Source organism: Cyprinodon tularosa, unplaced genomic scaffold (genome assembly GCF_016077235.1).
Source record: "Cyprinodon tularosa strain WSP-4 unplaced genomic scaffold, ASM1607723v1 ctg153, whole genome shotgun sequence".
In the NCBI taxonomy this organism is placed as follows: domain Eukaryota; kingdom Metazoa; phylum Chordata; class Actinopteri; order Cyprinodontiformes; family Cyprinodontidae; genus Cyprinodon; species Cyprinodon tularosa.
In genome coordinates, this window is record NW_024038364.1 from 1417987 (window position 1) to 1429802 (window position 11816).

Consider the following 11816-nt stretch of genomic DNA (forward strand, 5'->3'; position numbering starts at 1 on the left):
GCTTAGCATCAAATAACAGGCATGTTTAGACTAGGAGTGATGACATGGATAAATTAGCAACAAAATGAAACCGTCGTGCCATAACCCATGGTATTAAATGTGGACATTGGGGACCAATGCTGTTTTTCAAAGAATTCCTAAGCTGCACCAACCCATCTGCAAAACACTCCCACAGAGACACATCACAGAGACACTTAATACCCCCCCTGCCATGTTTGCTATAAAAGAATTCATTTGAACATATTCCGATTGCTCATTTGACCTAATCACTGACTCTTTAATATAAACTTTGGTTCTGAAAAATAAAATCCATGCCAAACTGTGATATTATTTTTTCATTTTATTGATTATGTTTTTGAAAACGATTTCTATGTATACATAGTAGCATAGCTAGTTGAGTTTTACTAGTTTATTCATGAGTGTTTGACTGAAATATGATTGACCGCAACTTTAATGATTCTTGTAAATGATTTTTTTTCAAGGACCAACCAGAAGACACAAAGGGGGTGTCCTACAAGGTTGCTCTCCTTTAACATTTGTTTTAGCTGCAGTTATTTACAGTTTGTCTTAGGAATAGGCAAGATATTAGGCAATTTAAGTTATTTGCTTATCCTCTGATAATAACTCACCTCAATGATGATGATCATTATTTTTCTCAAGGATGAAAAACAGATCCCATTAGTTCCAAAAAAGACCAAAGTTTTTTCTAGATCCTGTGTTTGTGTAAGAGTGTACTCATTTTTATCTTCGTGTGGGGATTCTAACCTGATTACACGTTCACATTATGGGGACCTATGTCCTTATCCAGACCAAAAACCTGGTGCCCATGGTAAAGTTCTCTTCTTTGAGCAGAGGTTAGATTTAGGACTACAGTGTGAAATCAGTTCAGGTTAGGATTAGGTATATGTTGGTAAATGGTTAGGGTCATGATTAGGCCAGATAAAATCAATGTAAGTAAATGAAATGTCCCCATAAGTCATGAAAACAAGAATGTGTATGTGTGCCATGTAGGCATGTAGAGCGTCATTTTCTCTCCATTTTCCTTGCATTTTGCTTCGAAGTGCCCAGCTCTGCATTAAACCAGGGTACCAACTTTCCATTTTTTTTTTTCAGTTTTCTTTTTCAAAGGGGCTAAGTTGTCAAAGGACAAACAAAGAGAACTAGAAACCTCATCAACAAAATCATCAATATGTGAAGTGGAGGAAATTAAATGGTTGCCCTCTGCAGTTCAGTGATACATAGGAGATGTAAAGTGGAACACGTCATTTAAAATTTGTAACTGTATTATTTGATAATGTTTTCTAAAATGAAACCTTCTTTTGGGAGAGGAGAATTCTTAAAGTAATTTTGAAGTTTATTAAAAAGTTTCAGAGAGGATAGTGTTGTAATGACCCTAAAAGAAGACACAAATAAATTACTAAAATAAAAACGATGTGGGGACTATTTAAGAAGTAAAACTAAATCTGAAATAAAATACAATTAATTATTAATCTTTATCAATAAAGGTGATAAATTATTTAATTGCAATTGACGACATATTGATTCAAAATCTGTCCACTTTGCATCAGCAGCTCCATGCTCCAGCGCTCTGGGAGGGTTTATAGTCCTGAGAGTTGAACACTGGAGGACTGACAGCTGTCCTTCATGACAACAGAAGACACAGAAATCCTCCTCATCAAAAACATGACTTTGATCTGCGTCCTCATCTGGACTCTCCTCTGCTGCTGCTTCAAAGGTAAAGTCCAGAGAATCAAACTCCTCTCCTCTATGAACATCTGTCCCTCTGAAATGAAGCCAACAAACCAAGAAGCTGCTTTATGTTTTTGTCTCTCTGTCCTCAGAGTCCAGAGGTCAGTTCACAGTGACTCAGCCTGCAGCAGTGAGAGCTGATCTGGGAGGATCTGTTACCATCAGATGTAAAACCAGTCCAAGTGTTTACAACAAAGAACGTTTAGCCTGGTACCAAGAGAAGAGAGTAGGACAAACACCTAAACTAATCTTTCACTATGTTGGTAGAAGAGCATCTGGAACTCCAGGTCGTTTTACAGTTGGAGGATCAAACACTGACTTCACTCTGACCATCAGAGGAGTTCAGGCTGAAGATGCTGCAGTTTACTACTGTCAGGGTGAATTCCTCTGGGACAGTCAGTGGATGTTCTCACAGTGAAAACACCAACACAAAAATTTCAGAGTGATTAGAAACTGCAGCTGGAAGTTACAGCAGACAATATTTAGGTTGTTAAAGACAACACAGGACTGCCATCATTAGGTTTTAACAATGTTTACCGTATATGTTTATAAATATTTTTGAATTGTTTCACCCCTATGCAGATTGGTTTCATGTTAACCTACATGTGTTTTGCAAGTTTACCAGAAGATTTTTATATAAGTTATAGCCAAGTAATAGATCATTCAATTCAAAGGTAAAACCAATCAGCGATGACTAGTTAAATTATTATAACTGTAATTTGCTTATTTACCAAGGTCCTTAGTCTTTTACATAAGGTTGGACTCCTGGATCAGTTGTTTAAATTTCCAGTTGTCTTTCACCAATTTATTATATATTTATAATTAAGCAGACAGTAACACACAGCATGGATGGTTAAGTCAGGCTCACTGAGCATTAGCATTCAGTTCAAAACTCTTACTTGAAAACCATCAGCAGTTGATATCTTCTTCTTTCAGATGAAACAACGAACATGTTAAAATATCTTTCTACCTTTGGACTTGGTTCTGTTCCATCCTGGTCCGAGTTCAATCGTCAACCAGGTAGCTCTTAAGGAGATTTGAGTTATACTGATGCAAACAACAGAATGAAACTTTGCAGGGCTTAATTTTGTCACTCAGTGTAGTCTTGGAAGAGGGGGTCACCTTAAGGCAGTGGCTTGTAGCAGCGGCTCAAACGACGGCAGCACATCTCCAGTAGCTGAACCAATGGGTCATGGTCCAGTGCTTTCACAGTTCAATGAAGTGGCAGAACCGGTGTGGCATGGGTGGGCAGCTTCTAGTGGCTCCTCAGCAAAAAGCAATTGGGCAAAATATCCCCATTTCATTACCTTAGAGATTCTTTAACACAAATTCCTTCTAATCTTTATTGTTTTGAGCTTAATAAAAAAAAAAAGAAGATTGTTCCTTGGCGGGGCTACAGTACTTCCTGAGCATGTGTGGGGTTCTCTCCGGGTACTCCAGCTTCCTCCCACAGTCCAAAAAGATGTTTATGTTAATTGGCTTCTCTAAATTATCCTAAGGTTTGAGGGGTCTGTGTTGCCCTGCGATGGACTGACGACTTGTCCAGGGTCTACCCACCCGTAGACAGCTGGAGATGGGTACCAGCACCCCTCCCCACTTGGGATAAAGCGTGTCAGAAAGTGGATGGATGAATGGATTGTTCCTTGGCAAGAGGGACACCTCGGATAAAATTTTCATTAAAAGCATAACTTTTCAAGTTACGTTTAACACAGACAGACAGACAAAGGCACAAACTTTTTCTAAAAACACAAACTCCTCGGCGGAGGTAATGAACTGTGAATGTGTAATTCAAACTTAACTTTCCTCAAGTAGCAGCTCATTATATGGCATTGGGCCAGAACAGCTACTTTTCAAGGTTCAAAAAGAAACATGATGACATGTAGAGTTCAGCTCCATGTGACTGACTCTGTTTGTTTGCATATGTGTCCTCCCTCTCTGCTCCCAGCTGTTAAGAGGTCAGTGTTAATCAGAGGCTGTCCAGGCCTTTCAGAGCCACTGAACCACCAGCAGCACAATTATGATGTTACTGACTCTACTGCTGACCATCCTGGAGCTCCTGGTTCAGGGTGAGACTCTCTGCTCAGAACTTGGTTTGAGGAAGAAATCAGCTTCATGAAAATTATGATTCTGTCATAATCTTTAATCAAACAAAATGTGTCTAAATTGCAGTTTATTTAATGTATTCCAGGTTCATCAGGAGACATAATCCTGACTCAGACTCCTGGATCTCAGTCTGTTGTTTAGGGTCAGACTGTCTCCATCACATGTGAACCCTATTTGAGTGTTGCTGACCGTCTCCAATGGTACCTTCAGAAAACTGGGAAAGCTCCTAAACTCCTGATATATTTGGCTAGAATTCGTCAGTCTGGAATTCCAACTCGTTTCAGTGGAAGTATTCCTGGTTCTGAATTCGCTCTGAACATCAGTGGAGTTCAGGCTGAAGATACAGGAGTTTATTACTGTCAGCAGAGTTACAACTACCTGTTCACACAGTGATAGAACGTTATACAAAAGCCTCCCTCAGCAGCAGAGGAACTGATCTTACTCAGCAGCTGAACTGAAACACTACAAGTTAAACACATAACTGAATATAAAGAACTAGTTTAAAATATTATTTTTACACTAGAACATTTCTAAAGACATTTTGAAGGGGGGCCAACTAATGCCCGGTCGGGAACCTGGCTAATGGATGGGGCCCATAGATGTGACATTGGGGCTCCCTAGACAGATTGTTTACGCATATGAGGGCTCCTGAAGGACAGAAAAAGGGCAAGCCTATTAGCACAGAGAGTGGTGCCTCAAGTTGGCTGAAAGCTGCAAAATAGACGTGCGCAATATATAAGGCACAACGGCCATTTGGATTGTTCTTAATGCATTGTAGTGATGAAAGCAGTATAAGCAGGCTCAGCCCGCATGTTAGAGGTTAGTAGATGCTTTTTTATAGAGGAAATGGATGAGCTTTATTTAGAAATGAGCTCCTGGTTTAGGGTGAGATTCCTTGCTGAAAAGCAGTAGTGTTCTGGAATTAAATACTTTCAAACAAGCAGAATGAACTTTATAATGTTTACTAATTATGTTAAACATATTGTACCGAAAAATGTGCTTTCTGTTTTATGTTCTAAAGGTTCTTCACAAGACATCATCCTGACTCAGACTCCTGGAGCTCAGTCTGCTGTTCAGGCACAGACTGTCTTTATCAGATGTAAATCTGACAGAAGTATAGGTGATGACGTGACCTGGTACCTGCAAAAATGTGGAGGAGCTCCAAAACTCCTGATCTATATTACCACAGAGCGTCAGTTTGGAGTCCCAGAAAGCTTTTGTGCAACAGTACAACAGATTGACTTCACATTGGTAATCAATGGCGTTCAGGTTTATGATAGAGGAGTGTCATGTCTAAGCACCTAAAACATCATGCATACATACAGGGAAAGAAAAAGGCACAGAGACAATTAGTTTAGTTTTACTCGCAAGGAGAGTAAGAAGAGACCGCACGCCACCCCACTCTGCTTGGTCTCAGTGTCCTCCTAGCAATTGGTTGCTAGGAGGACTGTCCTGGTTACAACAGCTTAGACTGCACTAAGGGGGGAAACAAGATAAGGAATTCAGACTTGCAGTCTCAGCAAACATGTCCTCTAACTCTCAAGGTTCAGTCAAAGTTTAGGTAGTTGTAGCTGTTGACCAAAGTGCAGCAGGTTTAATGCTGCTCGTAAATCTACCACAACCTCCCCAAAAACAAGTCCACAAATCACAGTATACTTTAGAAAAGGTGGCTATGATCGCATGCACATAGCACACAGCTTTATGCATTATAACACTACACAGATACATTTATATACAATTATTCTAACAAGGAGTTTACTATTGTCTGCAGCGTAACAGCTACCCATTTGCACAGTGATACAAAGTTGTAAAAAAACTCCCAGAAAATGAACTGATCTTATTTTCATAAACTGCAGGAGAAATTAAAGAACCAACGAGATATATTAAATGACAGTCCGTCCATCTATTGATCTATTGATCTATCCCTCTATCCAACCATCTATCCATCTATCTATAGTGGCTCTATCAAGTCTGAGAGTGGGCTCAATGAACAACATGCTCATGAAGTTAGGCAGATCTTAACACACTCTTAATGTAGTTGAATTGATGTATTTAAGAAGTTTAATGATGCATATTATTTTCCAGAATTTACAGGGGAGGCTTAGACTCCCCAGGATTCAATAAAAAAAATCCACTGTTCTCTATACTCACCAAGTGACTAAGCAAGCTTTTTTTTTTTTTTTTTACTATAAGCTTTATCAAAAAGGAAAGTTTTAAGCCTACCCATAAAAGTAGACATGTCTCCTCACGGACTAAAACTGGTAGTTGGTTCCACAGGAGAGGAGCCTGATGACTAAAAGATCTGCCTCCCATTCTACTTTTTGTCTGGATCGAGTTGAGGTTTGTGGACCCAAATGTAGAGGCAGGGAGGCAGAGGTGAGTTTCTTGTTGATTAGATGAAAGGTTAACATAACACTAAGGCAGGAATCCAAAAATCAAACATGAAAACAAAAGACAAACAAACCAGAAATCAAGGAGACATCTGGGAAAACAATCAGGAGGAGGAAGACTCAGTGAGACGGAGTTGGAGGAAGTTAGACAAGGAACCAGCACTGAGGAACTGCATAAGGAGTGTATTTATGGGAGACTGAAACAAAGAGAGGACTAACGAGCAGATTGGGAGCAGGTGTGAACAGAGCAGACAGGAAAGGGGCCAGGGAAAAGGAGAACACAAGAGGACAGCTGAGGCAAACAAATAAAAACCTGAAAACTGAAAAATAACCAGAGAACACAACAAAATAAGAATTAAACCATTAAAACTAGAAAACATGGAGCAAAGTAAAACTGAATTTTCAAAAGAAAACATAAAAGAACCAGAACTGTGACACTTTTAGGAATTCTAGGAACCACTAGTAAACCTGGAGATGAAGAGCGAAGTGCTTTGTTAGGGACATAAGGAACAATAAGATCCCTGATATAAGATGGAGCTTGACCATTTAAGGCTTTAAGTGTAAGAAGGATGTCATGGTCGCAGCCCTGATAGCTCACTTAATTATTCCTCTCACTCAACTTCCTAACCCTCCCCGGTTACTAATTATCATTCATCTTATCCACCTGCGGATGTTGCTTTATATACAGTTCAGTCCAGCTATTGGGGTCAGATCACTGATGTATGTTTGTTTTTCTTTAGTTTGAGTTTGTGTTTTTGACTTTGATTTCCAGGGTTCATGTTCTCATCTTGGAGGCCAGTGGTTAGAGAGGATTTTTGTGTGTGTCTTGTCTGACTTTAGAAAGGTCACAGCCCCACCGTCCCCCCTTGCCCTCACAGACAGCCCCACCCCCATCTCCAACGTGGAGTCCTTCCGCTTCCTGGGCACCACCATCACCCAGGACCTCAAGTGGGAGCCGACCATCAGCTCCCTCGTCAAGAAGGCCCAGCAGAGGATGTTCTTTCTGCGGCAGCTGAGGAAACTTAAGCTGCCAACCCGGATGTTGGTGCAGTTTTACACCTCCATCATTGAGTCCATCCTCACATCCTCCATCACCGTGTGGTACACTGGCGCCACCGCCAGGGACAGATACCAACTGCAGCGCATTGTGCGCTCCGCTGAGAAGGTGATCGGCTGTAAGCTGCCATCACTCCAGGACCTGTATGTCTCCAGGACCAGGAGACGTGCAGGTCGCATCACAGCCGACCCTTCTCACCCTGGACACAGACTGTTTGAACCTCTCCCCTCAGGGAGGAGGCTACGGTCCATACGGACCAGAACCTCCCGCCATAAAAACAGCTTCTTCCCCTCTGCCATAAGACTCATGAACACTATATGTCAGACTCCATAACCTGCCCATGCCATTCACACTGCTGTATTGCACACTGCTCTATTTGCACTATCTTGTACATTTTACTTTTTATATTTATCCATATTTTTATCTTAAGTGTATATATTAGTATATTTTTTGCATGCCTTATACCCTAGTGTTTTTAGAGATTTTTATAATTTTATTTACTATTTCATATATGTTTCATGTTGCACGACTGTACCACAGAAATTTCCTAGTTGTGAACCTCTTCACTAACAATGGCAATAAACCCGATTCTGATTCTGATCTGATTCTGATTCTGATTCTAACATTTTCCTGATCGTGTCCTGGCTCTTGTCTACTATGTGTGCCCTTTTCCTGTTTTGGCTCGGTGAAGCGAGCTACTGTAGTTTAAAGTTCCGTAGTCCTAGCTCTTATCAACTGAGCGTGCCCTGTACATGTTTTGGCATAGTGGAGGGGAGCTAGTTTAAAGTTCCACAGTTTTCCTGGTGTCATGTCTAGTTCTGCCTCTCAACTGCTGAGCCTGCCTGTTTCCATGTGAGCGAGTCTGCCTGTTGGACCTATGGAACCCTGAACCTGCCTGAATGCTCTGTGGATTCCTGGAACCCTGGATCTGTCTGTTCCTGTTCTGATCAGAACCCCTAACCGGGCTTCGGACTCCTGGATCTCAGAACTGTCTTGTGCTGATTTGTTTTTTCTGACCTGCCTCAGACTCCTGCCTGTTCACTTGGGCTGCTGCATCGGGGACACTCTGGGCAGCTCCCGCCACAACTTGTTGGTAGTCCATCGGCACTCGAGGGAATGGACTGAACTCTTAAACCACAGTGTCAGTGATAGGTGGAGTGCCGCCTCCTCCCGCAGCCGCAACAGTTCTGCAGATCAACAGTTTTGCTTCTGTTATGTTTAATTTTCAATAAAACGTTTTGAACTTTCCCACTGTCTGTCTCGCTTGAATACAGGGTCCAAAATTCTTTGTTCATTACAAAGAGGATTTTAAATTCTATTCTAGATTTAATAAGTGTCCAATAAAAAGAAACTAGGATAGGACAGATATGATCCCCCCTTTTAATTTTTTAATGATCTCTTTTTTAATTTTTGGCTGCAGCATTTTTGGATCAGCTGAAGGCTTTTAACTACAGTTTGTGGACTGTAAAGAATAACATCAGTTCAGCCTTGAAGTAAAACATTTATGGACTAGTTTCTCAGCACCACCCCTGGACAGGATATTTGTTATTTTTGCAATATTCTGGGGATGAAAGATGAAATTTCAAATGAGCTTGCATATCTATTTGAGAATTTTTTTTATTATTTTAGTTTAGACAGCACAAATCTGTTTTTTTTTTTACTAGATTAGATTAGATTAGATGAGATAGATATTCAGAATTCAATTTAAAATCCTTCTCTATACTTTCAAAGCCATCCATAACCTTGCTCCTCCATATCTGTCAGACCTCCTTCACATTGCCACCTCCTCCTGCTCCCTTAGATCCTCCTCCTCCATCCACCTCACTGTACCCCCAGCTCGACTTGTCACCATGGGGAGCAGAGCCTTCAGCCGCTCTGCTCCCCAGCTCTGGAACTCACTTCCTCCCGACCTCCGCAGTATTGACTCTCTCCCCTTATTCAAAGCCAGACTCGAAACCCATCTGTTCCAGCTCCCTTATTCACTCGTCACATATTGGCATAGAAGTTACAGAAGGTGCAAACAAGAAGGAAAAAGGTGCATATTATAGGCTGAATGAAAAAAATATTATATAGGAATATATTTAATTCAAAAAGAGCAATATTGTTTCGGTTTAATTAAATGTCTATGAGCTGTTTATTTTTTGGTTAATGATGGATATGGCATTTAAGAGAATGTGTTTTCCTTCAAGACACCTCAATTCAATTCTGTTTATTTATATAGGACATATTCACAACACATAATAACTCAAGGAAATTTACAGAGACAATTCATGCAGGCAGATTGGTTCAAAGTTTTCCATCTAAGCTGATTGCATCGACTCACTGACCTTTCAACAATCCTTTCAACAAAAATTTTGGTACCAGTTAAAATCATCTTATGATGAAAATGAGATAAGCCCTGATATGTCTACTGGTAGTTTTTTTATGCAAGAACTGTGTACAAGTAGGCCTTTTTTCACAGATTTGTTTATGTTCAGAGTCAGAGAGCCGTGTCTTTAACAGTCAGAGGTTTTTGTACGACGGCTCCATCAGTTTGTATCACTGTGGTACACGTTTGGTGAAGGAACCAGATTGGATGTTGGAAGTAAGTAAAATTGTTTGTTACTGTTTTCTTGTCAGTCTTTTATTTCATTTCTTAGTTTTTTTTTCACTCATAATAATGAAGCTGTGGAAATGATTTTGGTAAATTAGTATTTAGTTTACAAAACCAATGATGGGAGACACTAAAGCTAAGACTTTATATTTTCAAATATATGATGGTCTCACTATTGATTTATTAGTTTTTAAAATTTATTCAGATAGTTTAATCTGGATTTTTCCGTTTTAATTAGGTCTTAAAAGTAATTGAACCACGTCTCTCTTCAGTCAGAGTCAGTTTTTGTGTCAGTGTGCCACAAACTTATTGGAAGAAACAGATTTTAAAATTATTAGAAAATTACATCATACTGTTTTCAGTTTCTCTTTTTGTGATAAAAAAAAATGTATTCACTGGAACCTTGACCTGTACTATGTAATTGATGCGGAATTAGGATTCTAATTTAGAATTTATTTTTAGAAAAGTTTTGGTATGTCCATAATTACTAATATATAAAATGACCTAACTTAATCTGTAATCTGAGATCTAAATTGTTATTTCTAATAACCTGCCTGTAGCAGTGCAGTGGAAAAAAGAAGAAATATTAGATGCCATTTTGTTCTCTATTTGTTGTAAAATGTAAAGTCTATTGGGTACATTTTGAAAAAGAAATTCTCATGAGAAATGTATGTTTAACTTTAAATGAAAAATATTTAAACTTTTTCCTTATATGCAAGGTTTGTACATTATTATAGGGTTGATATGCATGAGGTAAATCACTAAGGGAAGTGAAACATTAAGTGAAGAAGTGACTGTTGGAGCAAAAAGACATCTGGCAGGAACATCCTGACACAGAGGACCATTGCTGTCATATGAAAACACGTATATATAACTGACAGATTTGTTTGTCATGTTCTCTAACCTGATTGGTGTCTCCTAGGTGATGCTCGTCCCACCCTGACAGTGCTGCCCCCCTCCAGTGAGGAGCTGCAGCAGGGGAAGGCCACCCTCATGTGTCTGGCCAACAAGGGCTTCCCCTCAGACTGGAGTCTGTCCTGGAAGGTGGACGGCAGCAGCAGCAGCAGCAGCTGGGAGGAGAACAAGAGCCGAGGAGTGCTGCAGAAGGACGGCCTCTACAGCTGGAGCAGCACCCTGAGGCTTCCTGCAGAGCAGTGGAGGAAGGTGGGCTCTGTGACCTGTGAGGCCACCCAGGGCTCCCATTGTCCAGTAACAGAGACACTAAAGAGAGACCAGTGCTCCCAGTCCTGAGCTGATTCATGGATTTTCTAATGCATTATTCTCATACAGATCTACTGTTTTAGAAATTTTCTGTAGGTTTTCGTCTGAAGAATCTCTGTTACTTTTTCAAAATACAGTAAAAAAAAACAATAAAAAAATCATTCACACTGTTCTACTTTTATTTTATTCAAAATCCTTTTAGCTATACAGTGGGGCAAAAAAGTATTTAGCCAGCCACCAATAGTGCAAGTTCTCCCACTTAAAAAGATGAGAGAGGCCGGTAATTTTCATCATAGATATACCTCAACTATGAGAGACAAAATGAGAAAAAAAAATCCAGAAAATCACATTGTCTGATTTTTAAAGAATTTATTTGCAAAATATGGTGGAAAATAAGTATTTGGTCAATAACAAAAGTTCATCTCAATACTTTGTTATATACAATTTGTTGGCAATGACAGAGATCAAACGTTTTCTGTAAGTCTTCACAAGGATTTCACACACTGTTGCTGGTATTTTGGCCCATTCCTCCATGCAGATCTCCTCTAGAGCAGTGATGTTCTGGGGCTGTCGCTGGGCAACACGGACTTTCAACTCCCTCCAAAGATTTTCTATGGGGTTGAGATCTGGAGACTGGCTAGACCACTCCAGGACCTTGAAATGCTTCTTACGAAGCCACTCCTTCGTTACCCAGGCGGTGTGT

The 11816-nt window shown here is 40.1% G+C and overlaps 1 gene segment (V, D, J or C); it reads left to right on the plus strand.

Annotated features, from left to right (window-relative positions):
• The first annotated feature begins 1683 nt into the window (after nucleotides 1-1683).
• Nucleotides 1684-11143, plus strand: LOC119779905. The segment is given in 5 exon segments: nucleotides 1684-1735; nucleotides 1842-1975; nucleotides 4063-4231; nucleotides 9839-9883; nucleotides 10815-11143. Coding segments are annotated over 5 exon segments (729 nt in total).
• The last annotated feature ends 673 nt before the right edge of the window (nucleotides 11144-11816 follow it).